A 27,745-nucleotide genomic window follows, 5' to 3' on the forward strand; every position below is an offset into this window, starting at 1 on the left:
CAAGTCAGAACTCATTTTGAAAGAAATTGTCTGAGTCAAAACTCATTTTTAAAAGAAATCATTCGAGTCAGAACTCATTTTGAAAGAGATTGTTTAAGTCGGAACTCATTTTTTGAAAGAAATCGTTCGAGTCGGAACTCATTTTGAAAGACATTGTCTGAGTCAAAACTCATTTTTTGAAAGAGATCGTCCAAGTCAGAACTCATTTTTGAAAGAGATCGTCCGAGTCAAAACTCATTTTAAAAGAGATTGTCCGAGTCTAAACTTGTTTCGAAAGAGATTCTCCGAGTCAGAACTCATTTTTGAAAGAGATTATTCAAGTTAGAACTCATTTTTTGAAAGAAATCACCCGAGTCAGAACTCAGATTTTGAAAGAAATCGTCTGAGTCAAAACTCAGATCTTCAAGGGGAATTGGATTAATTTAAAAGAAAGTTCGAGTTGAAACTCGGATCTTTAAGGAGAATTATTCCAACTCGAAAGCTGGATAATTTGAAAGAAAGACCAGCGCGAGGACTGGGTTTAGAAAATGATTCGATTGAAAATTTTGAATTTGGCCAGTACAAAAATTATATTTTGTAAAAGGATTCGATCTGAGATCGAATTTCAAGAAAGATCGGTAAAAATTATAAACTGAATCTGAAGATTACCAATTTTTTGAAGACTCCATGATGATTAAGATGAAAATTCTTGACCCAAGATAAATTCGAACAGAGTCCCATTGTTCAAGATTATCCCTTATCATGCATGGGAGATTGATGAAAATTAAAAAGAAATTGATGAAGATTGATAAAAGTGATAAAAATTGATAAAGATTAACAAAAAATTGATAAAGGTTGATGAAGATAGAACTTTTTTTTATCTTGACTGCATATAAGACACTTGAAGTGAAAACAAGTCTTTGTAATAAAAGATGCCAGAGTATACCAAGGAAAGAAAATTTTGAGCGAAGGAATAATTGATCATTGTTATTGAAGGAAGCTCTTTGAAGAATACAAAGATGGAATATACATTTAGGTATAAAATTTCTTCAAATGCAAAGCATTGATAGGATTCGGCAACTCCACCTCATCTGCATTGATCAGACTATATGAATTGTGGGGGTAACGCTTCCTTAACTACATAAGGGCCTTCCCAATTTGGTGACCATTTTCCACATGAACGGTGCTTGATATGAGTTGTCGATCTGAGGACTAGATCATTAACTTGAAATTTTCTCTCGATGATAGACTTGGCGTAATGTCGAGCTATCCTTTGACGATAAGCTTGAGCGTGTTCAGCTGCCTTGAACCTTCTTTCATCAAGAAGATCGAGTTGTACCAACCTCTGTTGCTGATATTGATCAAGTGGTAGCTCTATGAGTGAGGCAAATTTGAGGGTAGGCTTTTGAATGTGGAGAGGTAATACCACCTCAGTCCCATAGACAAACTCTAAAGGAGAAGCATTGGTTGGAGTCTGAATGGTGGTTCGGTATGCCCAAAGTGCATCATGGATTTTCTCGTGCCAATCACGGTCTGTTTCCACGGTTCTTTCCAAAATGCGGATCAAGATCTTGTTGGTGACTTCTGCCTGACCATTCCCCTGAGGATAATAGGGGGCTGAAAAATGGTGGTGAATCCTGAATTTTGAACAAAAAATCTTCATTCTCTCATTCTTGAAATGACTACCATTGTCTGAGACGATGTCATGTGGTATACCAAATCGACAAAGAATGTTTTTGTGAATAAAAGAGACCACATGGCGGCCTTCCACTATACGTAGTGTGATAGCTTCAACCCATTTTGTAAAATATTCGGTGGCAGCAATGAAATATTTATAGTCGTTGGAAGCAGAATGAGTGATCGGGCCCACGACATCGAAAGCCCATATAGAGAATGACCATGGAGAAACAACCGATTATAAATATATAGCCGGCGCATGAATGAAAGGTGCGTGCATCTGACATTTGACACACTTCTTTACAAATTGGTAGCAGTCTTGTTGCATGGTTTTCCAGTAGTACCCTGCTCGAATGACCTACTTGGCGAGAGTTTGGTAACCAACGTGGCCACTGCAAACACCTTTATGGGTCTCTTGGATAATTTTCACTGCTTCGTCTTTGTCTAAGAATCTGGCGTACTCAGAACTAAGTCCATGGTGATAGAGAACATCAGCGAGGATGAAATATCGAGCAGACATGTGTTGAATTGCTCGTTGTTCCCTTCTTGGCATTCATGGCGGAAAATCACTAGCTTTAATAAAATCCTTGATGTCTTGATACCAAGGTTTCTTCCTTTGCTCGACCTAGTTTATCTGAATGACCGAAACAAAGGTAGGTTGATCAAGTTTGCCGACCTCAAAAGAATGACAGAATTCGCCTGTTTTGAAGGACATGATGAAGCCAAGGCTGGCCAAGTCGTCGGCTATCTGGTTATATTCTCTTTTGATATGATTGAGTTGAAATTCCTCAAAGTTGTCGATGAGGGCCGAGGCAATCTTTTGATAAGAGATCAACTTCTGATCTTTAATTTGCCACTCAACCTTGACCAGACTGACGATGAACAATGAATCGTCAAAAGCATGCACTCTTTTGATGTTGAAACTTTGCAAAATTCTTAGGCCTTGTATTAGAGCTTCATACTCGGCCATATTGTAAGTACATTGAAAGTTGAGCTTGAGAGAATAATGGATCATTTCCTTCTCAGGTGTGACTAGCAAGATTCCAATTCTTATGCCGGCCATATTCTTAGAGTCATCGAAGAACAAGTTCCAAACTCGAGATTGTTGGATGTTGTAGATGTGCTCATCAAAAAAGTCATCTTCTGCTTTAATTTCTTCTGCCAATTGATCTGCGATGGCCTGACCTTTGATTGACTTTTGAGAGACGTACTCTAAGTCGTATTAAATAAGAAGAAGTTGTCATTTGGCAATTCGTCCACTGAGAAATGCTTGTTCAAGGATATACTTGAGGGGGTTGAGTTTTGATAAAAAATTGACTTCAGATGCCAATAAGTAATGTCTTAATTTCTAGCATATCCGCACTAGAGTTAGACATGTTTTCTCCATCTGAGAATACTTCTTTTCATAATTGACAAAAGTTTTTCTTACATAGTAGATGACATGCTCTATCAGACTGACTTCTTCATATTGCGCCAAGAATCCACCACAAACATTTTGATTGACAGAAATGTACAATAGAAGTGGCTTTTTGAGTTTTGGTGGCTTCAGAACAGGCAGATTGAGAAGATATTTCTTGATGTGCTTGAATGACTGATGACATTCTGGTCCCCATTCAAATTTTACTCTTTTTCTTAGTAAATGGTTCAATGGTTCGCATCTCATCACCAAATTGGAAATGAAATGATGAATAGACTGAATGCATCCTTTGAGGCTGCACAATTCATTCAGATTAGTTAGAGGTGGCATGTCAATGAGGGTTTTTGCCTTAGCAGGATCCACCTCTATTCATTTCTTGCTGATTATGAAACCAAGCAGTTTGCCCGACTCTACTTCGAAAATACATTTCTGAGAATTGAGTCTTAACTTGTAGATGATAAGTTGCTCAAAAACTTGAGCAAGAGCATCAATATGATCCTCCTTTTCTTTGGCCTTAATCAGGATATCATCAACATAGGCATCCATGATTTTGTGCATCTGATCATGAAAGATGGCTGTCATCGACCTTTGATAAGTTGCTTCAGCATTCTTGAGCCCAAATGGCATCACTGTGTAACAAAAAGTGCATCACGGCATGGTGAAGAAAGTCTTTGCTTGATCTCGAGCAGCTAACTTGATCTGATTATAACCTGAATATCCATCCATAAAAGAAAACATGGCATGACCTATCGTTCGATCGATCAAAAGATCTCTGAAACCAATGCAGATCTAGACTTTGTCATTCTTCTTAGGAACCGCCACAATGTTTGTTAGCCAGTCAGAATAGTCAATGGCTCAGATGAATCATGCTTTCAGTAAATCCTCAAGCCCTTCTTTAACTTGTGGCGCCACCCGGAGATCCATTTTCCTTAATTTTTGTTTGACTGGTTTCAAATTTGGCTTCAAAATAAGACGATGTTGGACCAATTTGGTATCTAAGCCTGGCATATCTTCATAAGTCCAAGCAGAAACTTCTTGATGTTGTTTGAGGAAATTGATGAGACTCTCCTTCTTATTTGCGTTCAAGTTGGTGCCGATTTTGAGAATTTTTGGATCATCTTTTGAGCCAATATTGATATCCTCTGTTGGATCTTGAACCAGAGATGAGGGTTCATCTTGTTTCTGACTATGAGCGAATTTTGGCAACTCTTGAATGGTTGGGTCGAATTCTGTAGGCTCTGTTGATTGTTCTGCCGCTTTATTGACCTCCGTTTTTGCTTTTATCTAGTGAATTCTTGTCAGTTTTGAAACAACTGATGGAAGATTTGGATTGACAACGAGCTTCCACATTGTTCTGGGAGGCATTCTAAGAGACCTTGGAAAAAACAAGAAGCTTTTTAGAAAAAGATTGTCCATTACATAAAAAGATATATTGCATGAGAAACAAAGGATAATGATGAATCATAAAGAAGATGGCACCAAGATAAGGAGAAAGATGATGATTTCATTGATGATTTGAAATATTTACATGAAGATAACTGACTAAGAAGCTCGGATTGCAATGTTTTTATAAGGAAAGAAGATGAAAGAAGAAAGCAAGAAAACACTAGCATTTGTTTGCTCTTTAATCTGCCTTTTTGATGAAGATTATTCCTCTTTGCGACTCTTTACCGGTGAATCCCAATCTTGTTTTCTCTGAATGGTGGACATGGATGATGGGTTCTAGTCTGTCGTCCTCATTCTTGCCCAGTCCTCTGAAAGGCTGGTAGCCATGTTTCATCAGGAGATCAAATCCTTTCTTTGCTTTGGAAAATTAAGAAAACAAAGGATGATCTTTGAAGGAGGTGCAATTCAGACGCCCTCCAAGCTTGAAGAAATACAGTCCTTGCCATTGGACCATTGATGCCACGTTCTCCGCAGGTTGGGCTTCCTCTAGTTTCAGCAATTCTAAGCTTTCACTGAGAATAACTTCATTGCTTTTCTTGATGCTAGGGATGTTTGCAGTAAAGGTAGGATGGAGAATCATGGGTTGCAACAGCTTTTCTTCTGGGTCTTACTCCAAAACTGTGGTGATCATGTCACCTTTTGACCACTTAGTGCATTGGTGCAGTATTGATGGAACAACATTTGCATTGTGAATCCATGTTCGTCTCAGTAAGAGATTATATGTGGGTAGTACATTGACGACATGGAAAAGCACATTGTGTATTGAGTAATTGATGAAAATTTTGAGGAATATTTTCTCCTTTGTCGTATGCCCGTGGTTATCAAAACCATAAACTGTGATAGGGTCTGGCAGGTATTCTTCTTCCTTCAGGCTCAGAGCTTTGGCGGTCATTTCAGGACAGATGTTGAGGCTACTGCCTTCATCGACCAACACGTGGGGGACAGTCATCCCCCTGGTCCTCACTATGATGTACAAGGCATTATTATGAAAGCAGTGAGGTTTTGGCATATCTTCATTAGAAAATGTTATGGGCATGTTGGTCATGGCCTGGTTGACGATCTGGGCCATGTCTTAAGGAGTTGTGCTCGGACTTGCTGAGTATGGATGTCCTCATTAGAGCATGGTTGAATGTGATCCTGGGGGAAAATCATTTCCTTAGTAAGCATGTATTCTAGGATGTTTTCACGAGATTGGTCCAAAGGAGTGAAATCTCGTTTATAACTCCAGCCGTCATGCTTCGGTTTTCCTTGTGATTTTGCCTCTGGCTAGAAAGACTATCACTTGAAGAATTTTCCCTTTTGAGCTGCATGGTTGTTTCCTTCAGACTTAGGATTTCTCGAGCCTTTGTTGTGATTTTTCTTAACCCCTTGGTTGTTGTCATTGTTGTCACTGGAGGCACCGACGGAGAAAGTGAAGTGTGTTTTCTTCTTTGAATCATGTTTATTTTTTACCTGGGTAATACCCTCGTAAACTCCATTTTTTATTCCCATTTTGATCCATTCGACTCACTCTGTTAACTTGATGAAGGATTTTGATAGAGATGTGGAGATAAGGCTCCTTAGAGGCTGAGAGAAATTATTGAGAATGATTTGAAGTGCATGTTCCTCTGAAATGGGAGTCTTCATCTTGTTGCAGGTTCTCCTCCACCTGCGAATAAACTCTTGAGCATTTTCACTGTCTTTCTGGTTCAGATTGCAGAGATGATTGAGAGTAGGCAGAGCCTCAGTATTGAACAAGAAACGTTTAATAAACAAGTTGACCACTTTATCGAACTCTCGTAGTTTGATGGGGTTGACGTGCTCGGCATACCATTTCGCCGCAACACCCTCTAGACTGCGAGGAAAACAGATGAATAATGACCTATTGTCTCTCTTGAATCGGTTGCATTCTGCGAAGAACATAGCTAGATGAGCCTTAAGGTTGCCGGTTCCATCGAATTTGATAAACTTTCGGGGAAGATCTTCTAGATTGTTATCCCCTTCCAGTCTATCATAAAAATCCTCGCTTGTGTAGACCTTTTTACCTTTGTCTCGAGTTTGCAGATCTCTGACCATGCGGGTCATTTCCTTGAGTTGTACTTGAATCAGATCTTCCATTGGGATCTAGAACTTGGGTTTGTTCACCGATTCAGGCTCTTCGACAACTTTATTGGGTCGATATACAGGATTTTGGAAAAATCAAGGTTGTTCTTCCTCTGAATCTGCCAAATCTGTGTCTTCAGGAGTGTTGTCGTGCTGAACCTTCTTCTTGCCAATCTTGACATGCTTTTTCACTCGTTTTCTCTTGACCCTGTTCTTGGAAGACACTTTCTTCGGACCCACCCTTGTTTGCTCTGACATCATTTTTGCCATCATTTTCTGAAACAAAGCGTATATGGCTGGATTGATATCGTCTTCTGCTTCATGGCCATGTCCCTTCAATGACATGTCGTAATGCCAATGTCCTCTGCACCACTGTCGTCATGTTGTGACGAAACAGTCTTCTTTCCAGTCCTTATTCGAACCATATCGTAATGCCAATGTCTTCTCTACAGAAATAAAGGAATGGTTAGACCATGGAAGAAGATTAAGGATGAAGGATTATAGATTTAGTTGATAATTCAGGAAGATTATCCCATTACTAGGGATTGGATCGTCACAAGACTTGTGACTATTGCATTATTACTTTCATAATAACTAAAAATGTGCCTTATTACCTAGGCGAGGTCATCAACCATGATAAAGACATTGAAAAATGATGGAGAAGTGCAATGACTGATTTGACATTTAGAAAGACTACCCCATTATGAGGGACGAGGTCATCACAAGAATTATAATTGTTGCGCTGTCACTAAGGAATAAGCAACAGATAGATTTATTATCTGAATAAAGTTTGTTTGTTTTTTTGAAAAAGACATTGAGATAGTATCAAAAGATGAGAAAAGTAATTTTATTGATGATAAATCAAAGACAAAGAGAGGGTGGACAGACAATTTTCCACCACTCTCGATAATCAAAAAATATATTGGGTCCTAGAAATATGAAAAGAGTAACAAAAGAATCCCAAGTGTACTTGGTTGTGTGGTACGCTCTGGACCACTGGTTTGACCACAAATCAAATTATGGCATAATACTCATTAGAAAATGAGTGTTAACATGAGTTTGTCACTGTGAAAACTGCCTGATGCACCTTTCTGGCTGATAATCGACATATAATAATGGACCAAGTAGTCTATAGCGCTTGCCTCGCGCATAGGTGTAACAAGAGACCGATTATTGCCGGTTGAAGAAGTCTCAAACAATCTCATCTTGATGCAGACTCTCGATCAAGGCTCGATATTGAGAAGTGGACTGTGGTGTTTTTACCATTGAATCTAAATGAACTAGCTTTTGAAGGCACATGTCGCAGAAACCACAACTGCAAGGCAAAGATGCATTCTTCTACCAAGATAGTTTCACCAAGGGTGAAACAAGTCAAACCACTGTAGAGGAAGGCTAGGGCGGCCATGGAAATAGAGAGATGATGGGTCTGCTGACTCCCCCATCTTTCAAGAGTTGGACAACTCGAATATCAACAAAGTTCTGGCCATCTTGAAATAAAGCTAGTCTCACTGTGCATAGGACCATGGCATGTTAGATCCTTTCTTTGACTGCTCTGGACAGGGTATCAACTTCCTTGTATGCCCCATACTTGCGATAGAGCTAGATAAACTGACTTTTGTTTGCTTCGATAAGTGGCCAAGATCTACTCTCAATTGCTCTGGCTAAGGCATCTCGAATATCCAATCTTTTGACATTGATCAAAAATTGTTGTTCGATGGGATCATCAGGTAGACCAGCTGGTTTTGGTAATTCCATGATGTCATTGAACTCATCCATCAAAGTCATCTCTCCCCATGAAAACCAAAATGTCCAAGTATGAGGATTTCATCATTTTATCATAGCTTGAATCAGATTTCCATTGACGGTCTGTTTGCCCACTACTGACCTCAGTTCTAATCCGCAGTCATCCAGGTGGTCCGGAAACATACGAGAGAAGGTGGCGAACCAAGAGTAATACCACCGAGGAAAGAAGGGACAAGTATGAAGGACCCGATGATCTGGGAATCCCTGCCTTATCTCATATGAGATATGGTCTTTGGAAAAGATGGTATCAAGTGAAGCAGACACCATTTGAATAATACTAAAGCAGAAATAATAGAAAGGATTAGATGAAATTGCAGGACTTAATAAAATAGATGGTAGAATTTGAAGAAATCGAGATTCAGAAGGGAGAAAATATACACTTGGAATTCTGAAAATCAAGGGATTTTTAGAAAAGGATTTCCAGGATTTTGAGAAAAATTTATCTGAAGAAATATAAGGGATATCAAAAGAAGGAAAATATACGCCTGGATTTTTTAAAATAAAGAGAAATTTTGGAAGGAATATCCAGGTTTTTGAAAATGTAAGGAAATACCAGAAATAAATGAGGGTTACAAGAGAACATACATATTGAAAAAGCAACGCTATACAAGAAACGATGCGCAAAACATCACTCCCTAGAAGTTGACTCTAATATGAAAATTTAAAAAGAGTTTGTAGGATCGTAATCCTAACGCTAAGGTTTAGATCATCTGAATCTAATCAAGATGTGCCAATATACCCAAGTCGAAGCTCGAAGTACGTGTCATAAAATTTTTCTGATTCTAAGGTAATGGTTTTCCAACATCCTTGAGTGTTTGTCAATATACTTTAGACTATGGCCCTTAGTACGTGGCAGGAGGGGTATTAGCCCAAATAAGTGGCCCAGTTGTGAGGCTTTTTCCTAAACTATGGTTCAACAAGAAAGCCCAGCAACGTGAAGATTAGGACAATATAGGTGGGGATGTTTTGAAAATATGATTCAAGCATGCAAGAAATCAGATGGATCTAATGCAAAGTTCTAAAGAGATAGAATTTTGAAAATCATAAAGAAGCACAAACGTGCACACATTGTTTGCATTCAATCCCTAGATTAAGGAGAATTGTATTTCAGACCTAAGTCTAAGTGAACATGAATAAATTATCTCAATTTGGTCCTACTTGACATTTTTTTGGAAAAAGATTTTGAAAATTTACTTGCCTCTATTTTAAAAAAATGCGGGAAAATTGAGAGACGGGATTCGCTCATTGGTACAAGGCTTAACCGTTCATGGAGCCTTTACTAGGGGTAATCAAACCAAAGATCGAATGTATGTCTTTGCTCTGCCTAAATTTTATCTAAGTGTTTATTCTAAGTCCTAAATGCACATGGAATCATACTTGTGCTATGAGAATGAAGAAATGTATTCTTTGAGGAATTGCTTGGTTTGAAATTGTTGGAATTATTTCAGAGTTTGAATTTCCAAGTGAATTTCGAAATTGATTTTAGAAAACATTCAGAAATCATTGTGAATATGTTTTAGAAATTTTGAAATCCCTTTAAAGTGAACCTGAAAATGAATCGAAAGGAACTTGGATAGAATGATTGGATGAATTTGAGAACTAAATAATTATCAAGAGTAAACTTTGAAAATAACTTGAATTGGTTTGGAATAATGTTTTGAATTGAATTTTGAATATGAATTGAAAATTTAAATTCAAAGATTGAAGCCAAAGTTGGCTTTGGAATTTGAAAGGTTAAACTTAAAATCAAAAATTGAAGTAGAGATTGAAAAATCAATTTTGCTTTGAAGTTTAAGATTTGAAATTGAAAGTGGAAATGAAAATTTATTTTGAAATTTGAAATTATAATTGGAATTTGAAATTGAACTTTGAAATCAGAGTTGAAATTGAAATAATTCTAAGTATTATTCATATTTTGACTATGGCTGTAAATATGAACTTTGCTTAGTTTTATTTACCCTTTATTAAATGGTGTACCTGCTCATTCGTGTTTTCCATAGTGAATTAAAAAATAAAAGAAAAATACAATAATCAATTATGAGAAATTAAATTTAATCTATATGCTCATTAATTCTAAACTAAGCATAAAAATAAAAATTCTCATTAATCTAATTATTACAACATTTGAATTAGCATAATAATTAGAAAAAAATAATAAAGAAAATAAAATACCTGTAAAATTGAGCAAACATATTAGTAATAAATGTAGGATTAATCAAATTTTCCTTCAATATTGGAAAATTAAAAAAAATCAACCAAAATAAGCCTTTCAAGCTCCAAAATAAGAAAAATTAAGCAAAATGATATAAATGAGATATTGAAATGCTCATAATTATTATGAAGACTCTGGACTTATCTTAAAAACCATTTAATATTGAAGCTTTTTTAGAAATCATGGAAGGAAAAATTGAAATTGAAGCCTTTATCAGGTGAAAAGAAAAGAATTTTGCAGAAAACTAGTCAGAATGTTTTGGCTGAAATGAAGTAAAAAAGAGCTCAAATTTATCCCATGGATTCATGACACATCAAAGAAACTTTCTCTTTTTTTACAGATTGTGCAAATTCTCTTTGAATCTCCAGATATTAATCAAGCATTGAGACTTAAGTTTTAGAAAACAGGAATTTGGGAAAAGTGAGTTGGATTCTATAATTTAGATGTTTCAGAGGCCATACGAATTCAAATTGTATCAAATTTGTGGGATAAGTTTTCTAACATGATTAGAAAACTTTATCAAGTTACAAAATGAGAAAATCAATTTTGGTTTAGAAATGGTGACTTCGGGAAGTCACTGTTCTATTTCAGGAAATGAACCTGAAGTTCTGTAACCAGTTCTAGTTTTTAACAGAATTGAAATAGCAAATGAGCATAAAAAATTATAAAAATTGACAGGAATAAACTAGACACATAAATAAAGAAAACTCTTTCTATAGATCTGGAAAATGATCTCCCGTTGGGAAGATATGACTCTGGCAAAATGGACTAAAACCTGAATAACTAAAATGATACAGAATGATGGGGTTTTGATTTTTGACCAAAATCATACATGAAATAACCATATAAATCGTTGAAATTGGTAGAAATAAACTAGATTCAATTACAAAGACACCATTTTTTATGAATCATAAATACGATCTTCGGTTAGAGAGATACGCCTCTGGCAAGTTAGTCCTAATTCGAGTAGCGATTTATACAAATCTCACAGTGATTTGCTGAATAACACTGTAAATTGCAATAGCAATTTACTAAAGACACTGTAAATCACAATAGCAATTTACTGAAGAACACTGTAAATCACACAATGATTTACTGAAAGATACTGTAAATCACAATAGCGATTTACTGAAGAAGGTCACAAATTGAATGACAATTTGCTAAACGACATTATAAATCGAACAACGATTTGTTGAAGGGTATTGTAAATCGAATGACGATTTGATGAAGGAGACTAACAGTTATAATATGAGGCCAAAATCAAAATACATGCAGAATCAGAATACAAGGTTCTGGTATTTAATCTAAATAAAATAGAAATTGACCATAAAATTTTTTAGAAATTGGCAAAGATGAACTAGACATATAAACAAAGATAACCCTTTTTACATATTTGAAAAATGACCTCCCGTTGAGGAGATGTGATTCTGACAAAACAGATCAAAATCTAAGTCGTTAAAACGACACAGAGTGATAGGGTTGTGGTTTTCGACCAAAAATAGGTATGAAAACACTATAAAAAATGCTGAAATTTGGCATGAACAAACTAGATTCAATCCTAGACACTCCACTTTTCACAGATCAAAGAGATCATCTTCGATTATGGAGATATCACTCCGGCAAGTCGGTCTTGATTCTGCTAAAATCCTGACGATGCAGAATAATAGGTTTTGAATCCCTTTTTTTTTTGTGGACAAACCAACTCAAAATGATCTGTTTTTTGGTGGAGAGAATGTAGACATATACATGAAGTTGTATTAAAATTTTCAGATCGAAATGGTCTTTAATTAGAGGTGAATTAACAGATGCAAAACAAGATATAATTGAAAATATGAATTGAAGGCATTTTGAACATGATAGAAACAAACTATGTATGCTAGAATGATTAAATGTGAGATCTAATGCATTGGATAATGAATGAATGCATGAATGATAAGAGATTGAGATGAAATTAATTCATAAACATAAAAAAAAGATGCCGAGGCATAAATCTAAATTGTTATGGCCCATTTGAAAGAAGGATTTGATCTAAAAATTAAGATCAAATCACCCCGGTTCTTTTGGCTCAATCAAAATACACTAATGAAGGACTGAAATGCATAGAATAAAGAAATATAAACTCCACTTCTAGTCTAATAATCATGCCATTATATATAATTTAAAGAAAAGGAGAGAAAGAAGGGGACGGTATGCTTACAGAACATAAAAAAAAGAAACAAGAATTGAGAGAGGGAGCTCACCTTGGTTGAGCTTCGTCCTTCTTCTTCACTTCAACCACTACCAAAAAAATGAGAAGGAGAGGAGAGAGAGATGGAGAGAAAGAAAGAGAACTCCTACTTTCAAGGGAGCTCTCAATTTCTTTCCCGTTGTTTTAATATACCCCCCTAAGAGGTCTATTTATAGTTGAACTTGGAGGCAATTTAGGCATGTCCCAAAGTTCAAGTTAGTTAAAAATTAGGCTGAGGTAGCAAAAAGACTCGCATTGGGGGGGGTGGCGCCAACCCCATGCGTGTATTCCAAAAATTTTGAATGGGCAATAATGCCCTTTTGTCAAAACTTTGACATGTGGCATCCTTTTTTGCAAGTGGGTGCCCATGTGAGTCCATTTGAAAATTTGCAAATGGGTAAAAGTGGAACTTTGTCAAAATTTTGACACATGGCATCACCTTGTAAGTGATTCTCATGTGTGTTTTTAAAAGCAACAAAAAAGTTTTTAAAAGCTTTAAAAACATATTTGATTTAACTTTGAAAATATCAAGTGGTGTCCCCTCTTTGAAAATATTTTTCTTCTTTACAAAGAATTGAAAATTAAAATAGAAGATGGAAAATAAAAGGAGAGTTTTGAAAATAACGGATTTCAATTGGATCTGAGATCCCATTTGACTTTCGAAATCCAACTTGAGTTAAAACTGGATCCAGATTGAATTTTGAGAAATTTTATAAAAATATTGATTTTGGATTTTGAAATTCAAATTTTGTTTTTGAGATTGGGGATAAAAACTGGATTTTGATTTTGAATTTGAGATCCCCAAATTGATTTTGAATAAAAATTGGATTTTAAAACTGAATCTGGATCCATTTTGATATTTTGAAATCCAAACTGAATTTTGAACTGGATCCAGGGTATTTTTCAAAGGATTTTTACAAAATGATGAATTTTGAATTTGAAATTCAAGAATTGATCATGAAATTAGAATAAAAATTGAATTTTAAAAAGGATATGGATCTGAGGTTTTGAAAAAGATTGGATCTGGATCTCGATTTGAAGGAAATCAGTTTGAAATGAGAATCAAACCCTGAATATGGATTTCTGAAATGAATTGAAATGAAAGACCCAAATTTCTGATGAAATTTGGATTTAGATATTGGATTTGGTGTAGATAATGGACTTGAAAAATTTGGGGTGTTTACAAGCATTCAACCTGAATTCAATTCCAATTAGGCTATGTTTGGGAGCTGGTGTTGGGAGGGATGACAAGAGCAACATTGCTTCATTGGATTTCATAACATCCTCGAGAGGATGTTGAAATTCGCGATTTTTAGGGCGCTCTCTTCCTAACTCTACAGTACCAACCAGAAGTGACCAACGGGAATTTCAGGCATCGGCTTCACTGCCATCAAAGAGGGCTTCCAAATAGAGCCTTAGACCCTGTTTGGAAACTAGTAGCTGGGATGGGAAGTGGAAGCTGCTACTATCTCCTTTAGTGTAAATACAATGTCACTTCCCATCCCAAATGCATTAACTCCCGTGCCAGCTACCAGTTTTCAAACAACCACCTGGTAGTTTGACCAATTGAGAGCCAAGATAAGGGAGAGATGATATTTAATGAGAATTTAATTAATATCATGTACCCTGTGAAAACCTTGTTTTTGAGATGAGAATGGTGTTGAGGATGGAGAAGGGGGTGAAAATTGGTATTTTTCAACTGCATCCTCACAAAGACCATCTCTCATTTTCTTCTTCACTCCCATCACCCTTAGCATCTCCTCTCCAACACGGGCTCAAGCAGAGCCTACCTACTCTGATTTGGTAAAGGAAATTGAATCTGGTCAAAGACATCCGATTTCAATGGATATCTGAATAGCATTACATGTATTCAATCAGATTTGAAATTACCTTTTCTCCATTCGAATTTGAATCTTAATCTATTTTTAATTAGTCAGATCTAGTATTATTTACATCTGACCCGAATCTGAACTGTTTATGTCTAGAAACCAAGAGTGCCAAAAGGGTATGTTTGATGGCTTGTCTAGGGTTGGACAAAATGAACAAAAAGAACAGAACAAAACAGAACATTGGTTTTGTTCATTCCGTAACAACTGTTCCAAGTCCAACATTTGTTTGGACCGTACTCAAATGTTATGTTTCAAATGTCCGTTGTTTGATGATGATGTGTGGACAACTTGGACAATCATGGATAATGGGTCGAATTACTTTCATTTTGGATCGTATGACCCGATCCGTCCACCATTTTACATGTTTTAACAAAATTATCATAGTTTTTTGTTCGGATATGGATCCAATTACGAAATTATATCTAAAATCATGATTTTTTGCCATGAATATGGATTTGGAATTGGATTTTTGAGTCAAATATAGATTTTTGCCCCGAATATAAACCTTGAATGTCATTTTTGCCCTGAATATGGTTTTTTCTCCAAATAAGGATCCCAAATTGGATATTTGTCCTGAATATGGATCTCAAATTGGATTTTTGCCTCGAATATGGATCTCGAATTGGATATTTGCCCTGAATATGTATTTTTCCCTTAAATATGGATCTCAATTTGGTTTTTTGCCCAGAATACGGATCTCTAATCAGATTTTGCCTCGAGTATATTTCTAGCCAAGCGACATTCGAATAATCTTCTAGCCAAGCGACATTCGAATAATCGTAATAATAGCACAAATTAGATTGGATTTTGCCTTCTAGCAACTCAAGCTTGAATGACATGAGTGCTTCATATGCACTGAATACATGTGTGATGATCCTGTGGTGTTAAGAGTAAAAGATTAAGACAAAGTAAGTCATGCATAGTTGTAAGCACGCAGAGCTAGATTATATTTTTTATTGTTTGCAAATAGCACAAATTAGAGGGTTGATTGCTGGTGATCTTGCTTAAGCTAGAGAAAAGGATGAGACTTTATGGGTGTGATTCTTCCAAGTGTAAAAATGTATTTTCGGCAATTCAAGAAACATTATCATACAAAACCAACTATTGTAAAAGGTTCTGTCTAAATAAGCCTAACTTTCATTGCTTCTGGCTAATTTATCTGAACTGTAGGGCCATTTCGTAGAGCTCATATTCAGAATTTATGTTTTTATGTCTCTAGGTTTTTTTTTTTAGAATGGAAGACAACCAAACAATATTTGATTTTCTTTATTATATTTGGAATGAATCTAAGTTCATCGTTTGACCCTTCTTAAGTTTACTCCTCAATTGGGATCATGTTTCAATCCATGAACAGGTTTAGCAAGGCCATGATGGCTACTTTGGTTTCTTGAGCTTCAGATCTTGCTTATGTTCTATGGTTCTTATTCAATGTGTTGCATGTTCCCTCCTTTACACATCTTCGTAGATGCCAAAACTATGGACTTTCATGATATTAAGCACTTTGAACCATCTGAATAAGGAAATAATCTCTGGAAGTTTACAAGTCTTTGTTTGTTTTTTATTTTATTCCTTTATTTCCAACTCATTTTCCAGCCTGGTGTTGATTAACAAATTGCCACATATCAAAAGTTTTGAATCTGCCAGCCACATTAACATGACCAATATTGTTATTCATGGTGCTTAACAATTCATGTTTTAGTACATAGAGATATAGAATGCAGGATAATGTGAGAGAGAGTCTTCTTCATCTTATACAGTCTTTATACATTGAAAAGAATTGATCCGTGCATTAGGAACTCTGTAATAGTCTTTGCTCATTGCTATCTACCGCGTTTTTAATCCACTAATTGAATCCTTGTTTGATTGACAAGTCGCCTAAGGAAGGATAATCCAGAAGTATTTATCTTTTGATGCTTTTTCCAGTCTTTTATCGGCTACCCTCCAGCTCCATAGCTTCTTTTAGCTTGTTTAGAACATCATTTTTCCGATAACGGTTGGGTTACATCAAGGATTTGCTTTAAGCCCTTTCCTATTTGCTATAGTGATGGATGAGCTTACGAGATCAATTCAAGAAAATGTGCCGTGGTGTATGTAAATCATAGGATAAAGGTTGGGTGGATGAAATGGAAGAGTGCAACTGGAGTGTTGTGCGATCGTAGAATGCCGTTGCGTTTGAAGGGAAAATTTTATAGGACGACTATTAGGCCCACTTTACTATATAGTACAGAATGTTGGGCTGCCAAGAGATATCATATTCCAAAAATGAGTGTAGCTGAGATGCGTATGCTGAGATGGATGTGGAAATACAATAAAAGATAAGATTCAGAACGAGCAGATACGTAAGAAGGTAGACATTGCACCCATTGAAAATAAGATGAGAGAGAATCATTTACAGTGGTTTGGACATATTCGACAAAGGCCTAATGATGCTCCAGTTAGAAGGATGGAGAAATGGGAAAATATATTAGTTAAAAGAGGTCGGGGTAGGCCTAGGAAGACATGGATGGAGGTGATAGGAAAGGATATGAATGCTTTGAACCTCACCGAGGACATGGCATTGGATAGAAATGAATGAAGGAGAAGGATTCATGTGGAAGACCCAGAATGATTTTCTTTGTTGGTTCATATCGCTGACTCCAATTGTTTTGGGATGAAGGCGTAGTTGTTGTTGTTGTTGTAGAACATCATCCATTGTAATCAGTAAAGATAGTTGGCCGGCCTGAGATAATATGCTCATCTTTGGTAAAGATAACTGGCCGGCCTGAGATAAGCTCAAAAAGAACTACACCAAAGCTATAAACATCACTTTTTTTGGTGAGCTTATTTGTATTGTAATACCTGCATACAAAAAGATAGTGTATAAGGTTGATGTAATTGATAAGTGGAAAAAGATAGTCCCAAAACTCTAAGGTGCAACATATCAAAAGATTTTCCTCATTTTCTCCACCAAGTTACTATGCATGTAGATTGCTACCCGGCTTGGTAATTTTTTAGTATCAATCTCCAAAAACCACACCAAATTTAAACAACTACAGTGGGAAGTATAGTTAGCTTGCCATATTTGATGAAAGGTGGCTTGTTCAAAAGTAAGGGTATCGGCAAACTGAAGATGAGCTACATTTCCTCCACAAAACAATAGCAAGACAGCTCAGCCACACGTGAAACACAAAATTGAAGAGAACATGTTTTCATGATGTGATGATGCACATCAATATGAGCAAAAGAAAAAGGAATAAGCCCCAACACAGGTTTATGTTAAGCAAAGTTCAGTACATACTAAGCACCTATATACTTCTGTTTTATTATATTCATTTTAATTCATGAAGCATGGGTATCATTTTTTACTCACCATTGTTCTATTGTTCTTCATACAATACAAGTGGAGGGTTCAGATAAAATATAAAGATGGTAATGCAAAAATCTAGCCAAGTGGGTTGGGGCATCAATAAAAACGACACCAGTGACTTGGCTCCCTGTAAGGAGCTCTAAGTCTCAACAATTAGGACTTGGGGCATATGCCCAAGCTAGCCAAGTGAGTTTTTGACCTAACCCACGTTGCAGAGAGAGAGAGAGAGAGAAAGAGAGAGAGAGAGAGAGAGAGAGGTGCACTTTTTTGTCGCATAGATAATGAGATTTACAGCAAAGGATGCAAAAGTCTGTACGAGATTGACGGAATCAAATTTTGAGAAGGTAGTAAGGTAACGAAACAAATTTAAATGCTCCATTCCAATTCAACACATATACGAATCAAAGAATTAAAATGATGCCATCAAACATCAAGATCCATATGTCTAAAGAAACGTATCTCGTAAAAAATAGCAGATTCACCATACAAGAAATCAAAATGAACTCATCACACTCTAGCAATCAATAGCAACAATATGAAAATGATCACTTCCCTCAATCAATTAATGATCATCACTTTCCTTCAAAAGAATCATCACTAGAGTGAAGAAAAAGTGTTACATAAAAGGGGGGAAATTTGCAAGGAGCGAATCCTTCAATTCTTGATACTGAAATAGAGGCATACACGAGGAAAAGAAGAAACCCTTTGCTTTCGCTTGTTGTTCTTGCGACCGGTGGCGGCTAGGGTTCGTGCTTGTTGGAGTTGTAGTCGATGACTTCGGAGTCGGTGACGGAACAGGAGTGCTCGATGATAGAGTTGATCCAATCCTCCTCCTTGTCGGAGTTGGCGATGAAGTACATGGTGTCGGAGCGGTTGGAGATCTTGAAGGCGAAGGGCTTGTTGAGCTCTTCACGGTCAGGCACGTCCTCACGGGAAAGACGCCGCGGGGCCTGAACGCCCTCGTCACGTGTGACTCCTTGAACCAGAAGACCTTCCCTCGCTTCAGCACGAACCACTGGCGATGCCACGTCTTGATGCACTCGCCCTTCTTCATGAGCCACCCTGCCCTCTCCGGGCTGACCCAGAACTCCACCCTGTAGTCCTTCTCCCGCCCCCATCCCAGCACCCTCAACATCGCTGCCCCCTCTTCTCAACTTGAGCAGAAAGAAAGTGTGGGAAAGAGAGACGACGCACCCGTTTTTTGTTCTGCCCGTCCTTGTTATTTTTGTAAGAGGGGTACATGAAACAAAAATAACACTGAATAATAGACGTGGCGGACGCACGGAATGCCGTCCTCCGTGTCCCACATTTGTTAAAAAATGTGATCTTTTTGTACTTTTTATCCCACGCCACGCGCTGGATGTGCTATCAAACATACCCAAATGGAGCAAGAGAGGACCGAATTGGGTACAGTCCTATGGAATATGGGATCGGGAGTGACTCCGCTTCAAACGAGCACTTGTATATGTCGTCCGAAGTAGGGAAAAGCACTAAGTGTCATAGCATATCTTTTATCAAAATGCCTCTTCTATCGGACTGTAACCCCCAGGTTGGGATGTGGGGGATGCCCAGTAATGGTTTAAACGAAAGAAGAGATGTTTCAAGAAGATCTCCGCAAATTCAACCGATTGATTCCCCTCTTCTTAAGTGAAGAAATCAAAGGGAATGGAGTGTCTGTTGTTCCACTGCCAGCAAACAACCGTTTAGTAGCCCAGTCTTTTTCATACTCTCCCCCTTTGTTGTGTCCTTAAAAGAACTTCTCTTTGTCAGAGAATAAGGAACACCCTTTTTCAATAATAAAGATGGCCACGGGAATCTATTCAGTAGTGTCCCTCAGTGAGCAAGGTAGCAAACCAGGGGTCGCTTGGAGATGGCTCGTTGGGACTTGATAGATCAAAGTCTGTTTAAGTGACTGTTCTTTGGAACTTCTTACGGATCTCTAACTACCAACTTCTCCGTTGCCAAGCGTTGCCGGGCTGGCCTGAGGGTGATGTCAGATCCAGATGGAAAGGAGCTAGCAAGGTAGATAGGAGTTACTGGAGAAGCTATAACTGTTGACTGACGATAAGGATCTTCTGGCCTCTTTTCCTCACAAAGCTCGAGTGCAGATGTTGCTCCCTTTTTAGGTCCTTCCGGAGGAGCTGGGGAGTCTGGTTAGAGTCTTGCTGAGAAGATCTTTTTTTGGGGGTGCTTGGTTCTGGAGGGAGCTTGACTGCAACAGAAGGCCCAACCTCCAAATCCCTGGCTGGAATATTATTAGCTCCGATCGACCGTCCTCTCCCGATTCGAAAAGCTATCCGACCTTCCCCCCCCCCCCCCCCAAGTGGTTGGGGTAGTTATAGATAGTGAGAAAAAGCTATCAATAACAGGGCCATGAATAAGATTGGTACTAGCAAACAAAATAGTTGCATACCCATAGAAAAGCACCCGACGGTGGGCATGATGGATTGGGATCAGCCACAGGTTTCCTCACGGGACCCAGCTGCTGCCCTCAGGATTACCCTTCACACTACCCGTTGAGGAGGAGTGGAAGGGTGGGCCATGCCTGACGAGTCGCTCCCACTCGTTGCACATGGCCTGGTAGCGGCGAAGAGGGGTAGGAAATGGGAATGATCAATATGCTCGGCTCGCCCGCCCTAGGGCCCGACTTCTGTTCTCTCATGGCCGGACTAGTGGAATCTCATAGAAGTGGATAAGGGAATCGTAGAAGTATGGAAATAAGAAAGTATCGGAGATGATATGGGCATGCCCGATAGGAGATGCCATTTAGGGTTTCTAAGCTCAACATAGGAAGATGATAGAACAAGAATGGATCCTAGATCCGGATAAGTAGAAACTAATATGAGGAAAGGGATGGGATGATATGCTACGCACCGGTAGGAGATTTCCTATATGCGTATATAAGATGATAATAAGAAGAGGCTGGGACATGAGCTCCTATAATCTGACGATGGAAATGATCAATAGTAGAAGGGCATGTATTCACCTCATCCCTGTCCCGCCTAACCCAGGTTGTAGTAAAAAAAATCCCTTCTTTCTATTAGTAGCCATTCGAGCTGGCAGCGCCGAGGACAAAGAGCCGTGGGATAAAAAGAGAGTGATAGGTGGATCCTAAGAAATGCAAGACACCACAGGGGAAAGTGCTTTTGGCACGGATAGTATCCCCTTCTTAAGGGCCGTGTGTCTCTTTTCTTTCTCCATACCGGAAGGGAGCCAGCACAAGGATCGTGCCGGTGATAGATGACAACCATTCATCTTTTCGCTGCTTGACAGGTCTATCTATCATGCCATAGAAGGTAGTGTTCCTGAGGGATAACCCTAGAGAACAGTATAAGCTTCCGCCGCTGAAAAACGACTCATCCTCTCTTTCTTTTGATAACATTTTGATTGGAGAGGGAAAGACCTAGAAAGCTTGGCACCTCAGAGTGGGTCGCAAACTCGATCAGGGGAAGCAGTCCTCTTGAGTATGGGTGAATGTTCTTTTCGACGAAAGTACAGTACTGTTATAGGCCAAGCCGATAAGGCAGCGAGCTTTTTGTTTCGCATTGGCGACTAGCGCGGAGGCATGTTGCTTGGTTGTATCCATCCCTTATCGAAAGTGCTTGTCCTTGAGGTTTGTCTTGTGTACATGCGAGGGTTGTATCCCTTCTCCTCCAGCTCCAACTAAAAAAAGAAGCCTTAACTCCTATGGAAACTCTTTTTCGTTCGGACTCCCAATAGAGAGTCATTAAAAAGAAACCGCAACAAAAAATAAAAACCATCACCTCTCTAAACCCAATTCTTTCATCGCTATAGACGCCACTGCATTGTCTTGCCCTTTCATCCAAAGCCCACTTTCTTTCCGCTTCAACATCCAACACAGGGAGGGATCTTGGAGGGGTTTCTGAGGTGACTCTCTCCCTTGCTATGCTGTCTCCTATGCAGAAGGGCTTCTCCAAGATTCTACCTTGTCTTTGACTGTTAACGTACGCTGTGCCAGAGGAAAGACCCATTTTATTGTTTTGAAGTGGACAGATACAGAATGTTGTTTTTTTATCTAAGTGTTCATTTACTTACCAGTCGATACTTGCAGGAAGAGCTTTTTTGTTCGTACACCTCTTTGCAAAGCTCATAAGTCGACAAGGTCCTCTCGTGTTTATGCCAAGAGCTTAATAATACCTTAATTTTTTTGAGAAGCCTTTTTGTGTGAGAATAAAAGTAGATGATTCGGAGCGATTTGTAACAATCTAGTCATCATAGACCCAAGCGCATTCAAGGAGGAGGCGCAGGAACCTTTCATCAAAGGTTGTATTGGCAGCTCCATTTACGATTACATCGACTTCCTCTGCAATCTCCTCAGCGAAATCTGCTTTCTTGATTAGATTCGCAGACGTTCCCCACCACAGGTTTTTCTTGCTCAACATGAAAGCTTGATAGGATTTACCATGGGTTTGTTGCAGGCACTTGAAAAGTTCTGTGTTTATGATCTAAACAACAAAAAAAAGTAAAGTTGTAATTAAGACCATCATCATCAAACTACAAATGAGTTCAAAAAAGGGGGCTCTGCTCCGGCGTATGATATTTCTACTCTAGCTGCCCGTGCCTCCGCCTCTACCGCCTCTTCGACTGGAGGTAATTTTGGGGACTAAGGATTTGAACATGGCAAGCACGAGAAAAAGGCATGTACTCGCATCGCACTCTTTGGTTCAAACTTTGAAATTTGAACCATTTGAGATAAGAACAAAAGAGAGCAACCAACAAAAGCAAATTACCCTCCATCTGTTGTGGGTCGCACTCTGGGTTAAAAAAAGACCCAAGAGCCTGCAATTGGTAGTTTCTTCATTTAACGCTTCCAATAGAAAAGGAAAATTTATTTTGTTTGCCCCTCTCTCTCTCTCTCTCTCTCTCCATATCGATCGGCGTCCTCTCTCCTACTGCGACTAAGCTAATTTCTTCTTCTTCTTCTTCTCTCCCTCAGAGAAGCGATCAAGAGAGACTAACTATGGGTTCAAACTCGGAGAAGAAGAGGGGTGCTCCTCTTGGTCTCGTTTACGATGAGAGGATGTGTGCCCATTTCGAACCAGGGGAAGATTACCACCCAGAAGACCCCCAAAGGATCAGGTCGATCTGGGAAAAGCTTCAATCGGAGGGAATTCCTGAGAGGTAACTCAAAAACTCCATTTTTTGGGTAACTCCTAAAACACGGTCCCGACCATCGTCGTCAACGACGAAATCATTCTTTCCCTTTTTTGGTTCTCCGCGTATAAAAAGTCGATGGTTTTATGTAGAATTTCTTCATAAGTATTCTCCTATATAGAATGTCCCTTTTGCGTCTTTTTAGTCTCTTCATGTCTCATGTTTCTGTTTTTTTTTCGGCTTGTTTAGATGTGTGGTAATGGAAGCTAAGGCAGCAGAAGATAAGTATATTGCATCGGTTCATTCCCGAAAACATATCGAGTTGATCAAGAACATCAGCTCCAAGGAGTTCAACATGAAGAGAGGAAGACTTGCAGTGAGGTTCAATTCCATATATTTCAACGAGGGATCGTCTGAAGCTGCATTCTTGGCGGCTGGTTCTGTTTTGGAGGTATACATTTTCTTGCATTTGTTTTTTTCCCGTCTGTTACCAGCGATAAATTGCTTTTGCATGAGCCTTGTTGAGTATGTTGGTAGAAATTTCTTGTCCTACAGATGCATGCTAGTTGCAACCCATGTCACATTATCAGTATCAAATGAAAAGCTTGGGACTTCTCCATGCTCTATTGAGATACAGTAGTTTACAGCTTTTCTGGCTGCAGAGATAGGTTAGGACTTGTGCAATGTGTTTTAGTCATTTTGCGGTTCAGGTTTGGTTTCTGCAACCACAAGATTAAACTGAATTCTGTACCATGATGACCAAGCATGTGGTACCGGGTTGCATGTTGCTATGCATCCATGGATATGTTATGATACAATCATCTAAAACTATGTGGACTCTGTAATCTGTATGCTAGACCATACTGGGTGGCTGATTGTGTGTTAGAACTTCAAAGTGAAGCCCACTAACTAAATCTATACATTGGTACAACTAGACATATTGGCGTTTTCTAATTAAAATGGGTGACATCTAGAAGTTCGTTAATGAGGAAGGATAGAGAGAAAAAATGGTTGAATAGGTGAGGCAAGCACATTGAAAGACAAATGTGCAGTATATACTGATAATCCTGGGCAAAGAGAAAAGTTGTCTAAGGTAATCTATATCACACTAACAATTCCTTTGTACCAGTCACAAATATCTGCCATTTTTTTGAAAATCTCCTATTTTATTCAAGTTTTTTCACAAAATGATACAATCCCAAGAAAAATGGAATATTTTCATAATATCACTTATTTTGAAAATAGTGTGTTTTATCATAATATTATTGCATTATTAATATCATATTTATATATTTTATATACATTTCCATATTTTTTTTATGTTTTTCTTATATTTTTATATATTTTATTATAATTTTAAAATTTAAATATATTGATATTTTTTCTGAGAAAATTATATATTTTTAAATTTATTGTGAGATTTTCCTTTGCTTTGAAAATCCCAATAACAAGATTTGTGACTATGCTTTGTATGCTTGTGCTATATCAGACATTGGCCCAGGAACCCTGGTGATCTTCATATACAACATGCAAGATGTAAAGAAATGGAAGCCTCTAACAAGATCCACCACAATGCTAAAAGTGTACACACCAAAAGCCATAAATGGCCTCACTCACAAAACCTACACAAAGGGCAAGAAAAATAAATAATATTTAGTGATAACCTTTATGCAAGAAGCATACATAATGTCGGGGCTTTGCCCCATATTTATACACAAAGGAGGAGGACTCCATAGAGAGTCGTTGGAGTCCCAATGGCTCAAAATAGAGTCGTTGAGACCCCAACGACTCTAAATAGAGCTGTTGGGACCCCGACTCTTATGTTTGACTAGTCAACATGTGTTGACTAGTTTAATTACAAATAAAGAAAAAAATAAAAAAAACTATATATTTATATAAATATATATACATAATAATATATATAAATATATATGTACAATTTTAACGCTCCCCCTCAAACTTACGGTACAATAACTGAAAGTTCGTTTAATAGAAAGTGAAAACGGGGAGCAACGAGAGGTTTGGTGAAGAAATTTGCTAACTGATATTTTGATGTAACATAAGGCAGATCGATGGTCCCATGTAGATACTCCTCTCGAACATAGTGACAATTCATTCAATATGTTTAGTACGTTAATAAAAAGTACGATTGCTGGCAATGTAGATCACACTCTTGTTGTCACAACACATACGCGAGGCTTCTATCACTTGAACTCCTATATCAGCCAACAACCTTCTGAGCCAGACTACCTCCATCGTTGTAGTTGCCATGGCTTGATATTTAGCCTCGGTTGATGAAAGTGAAACCTTCTGCTACTTCTTGCGTCACCATGAAATCAGAGATTTACCTAAGAAAACACAAAAACTCGTGGTTGAGTGTCTGTTATTGGGATCATCTCCCCAATCAGCATCAGTATAAGCAATTAAGTCTAAAGAAGATGAAGCAGACAAAAAAAGGTCTTTAAAAAGAGAAGTCATAATTATGTATAATAATATGCAAAATTGCTCTGAAAAGAAGTGGGAGAGTGTTGAAATTGACTAGCTGTGTGTACAACGTTGTTATGTGAGGTCTAGTAATTGAAAGATAAGAGAGTGCTCCAATAAGTTGTCCGTAAGGAGATCATCAATTCACATCTTGGATATGGCAATATTAGGGATATCATCTCTCTTATCATCTCTGATGCCAGACTTGGAGACAATATCAAAAACAAATTTAGACTAAGATAATAAATATCCTCTAGGAGAGTAAACAACTTCGATTCCTAAGAAATATTTTAAAAAGCCTAAATTGGTCATTTCAAAATATTTTTTGAGAAGTTTTTTAATATTTTCAATTTCCTGTTTATCTGCTCCAGTGATGATCATGTCATCCACATAGAGAAGATGAAGAAGAATACTTGCATCAGAAATCTTAACAAATAGTGCAGTGTTAGTCAAACAAGTTCTAAATCCAATATCAAACATAACTCGACTAAACCAGTCATACAAAGCCTTTAGAGAAATCTTAAGTCTATAAAGAGCCTTTTTCAAACAAAGAGCTTTACCCTTAGGAATACTTATACCTTGTGGCGCCTTTATATAAACTTCTTCAACTAGGCTTTCATTAAGAAAAAATATTTTTAACATCTATTTAAAATATAGGGTATTTTCGTACATAGGCTAATGCTACTAGAGTTCTAACAATGGTCATTCTAGCAAGTGGATCAAAGGTTTTCTCGTAATCTATGATATATTCTTGGGAATATCCATTGGCAACTAATCTGATTTTATATCTTTCAAGAGTTTCATCACTCTTTGTTTTAATCTTATATATCCACCTACAACCTATAAGTTTCTTTCCTTTTGGAACATCTTGAATGGTCCAAGTATTAACTTTTTCTAAAGCTTCCAACTCTATTATCATGGCTTCTACCCATTTAAAATGTTTTTAGCTTGAGTATAGGTTGAAGGTTCTACATATGAATGAATTAATGCAATGGATGTCTTATATTTTGGAGAAAAAGAATCATAAGACAAACTTTTCATGTGGTTTGGAAATCCTAGATGACCTAGTATGAACTTCAGGTTCAACATATTTCTCTAGTGCACATGGTTGGTTAATGTAAAACCCGAGATTTCTTATTTGAAAATATCTCAAATTTTTCAAGTTGGGCCTAGATCCACATTACGGATCCAGGACCCATAAAGGGGGGGTAATTAGGATTTATTCATTTGAAACCTTGATTTAATGATAATAATGAATAAATAAAATTTTTAAAATTTTTAAAAAAAAAATCTAATTTAATTCGAGGATCCACAGTGGATCCATTTGGATCCACTTGTGGATCCATATCGATTGGGGCCGGGTTACGGGTCTCGGGTCCGGACCCGAGCCGCGCCCCTGTGTAACAGCCCTTTTAAAGAAAGGGGCAACCCGATAAGGGTTGCCCGATAGGTTCGTTGCAGAAAAGGAAAGGGGGGCAGGAGGGGGTTACGCAATGCGTAACCAACTCCTCCCATCTCGGCATGGAGAGGGCCGATAAAAGGAGTGGAGAGGGGGGGGTTTTCCCTCTTCACTCGGGCACTCTCTCCTCCCCCATCTCCTTTCCCCCGTCTCTCTCTCTCTGTCAGTGTGTATCGGAGAGGAGGAGTTCGCCGGCGAGCTGCGGCAACAAGCAGCCATCAGCGACTGCAACGAGTACCCCCCTGTCGCGACAGCAACAAGGAGTATCAGTCGCGGCCCTACCTTCGCGTCCCCAGCCTTCGATCGCCGGGAAACCCATCGGAATCAGGTACGGTTCTTCTTCGAACCTGGGTGAGGAATCGAACAGGGGTTCGATTCCATACGATGATTTGGGGGTTTTCTTGATAAACCCTAAATACCCAAATCAATTGATTTGGGGCTTTTCTTAATATGCCCTAAATCTTGAAATAGGAAAACAGTAATCGTATAGGCTTATGAAAAAAAAAAATATATGTGTTGCAGGCCTCTAGTGCGTTGGTAGGAGGCGTCAGGCCCAGCCGACCCAGTCGGCTGGGTGCTGTGTTAGCAGGGCCCCAGCCGACCCCGTCG

General features: G+C 38.1%; 1 protein-coding gene across 4 annotated transcripts in view; it reads left to right on the forward strand.

Moving 5' to 3' along the window:
* Window positions 1-18,566: 18,566 nt before the first annotated feature.
* LOC149818827 (histone deacetylase 5-like) overlaps window positions 18,567-27,745 on the forward strand; it is a 55,060-nt gene continuing 45,881 nt past the window's right edge. For 3 of the 4 annotated variants that reach the window (XM_089984952.1, XM_089984954.1, XM_089984955.1), the window contains exons 1-3: window positions 18,567-22,689; window positions 23,036-23,220; window positions 23,443-23,644. In XM_089984952.1, the coding sequence (XP_089841078.1) occupies window positions 23,060-23,220; window positions 23,443-23,644 (363 nt within the window). In that variant the 5' untranslated portion in view covers window positions 18,567-22,689; window positions 23,036-23,059. The remainder of the gene's footprint in view (window positions 22,690-23,035; window positions 23,221-23,442; window positions 23,645-27,745) is intronic. The other variant, XM_089984953.1, reaches the window with a different exon arrangement.

Source organism: Nuphar pumila, chromosome 13 (assembly GCF_984573655.1).
Source record: "Nuphar pumila chromosome 13, dmNupPumi1.hap1.1, whole genome shotgun sequence".
NCBI lineage: Eukaryota > Viridiplantae > Streptophyta > Magnoliopsida > Nymphaeales > Nymphaeaceae > Nuphar > Nuphar pumila.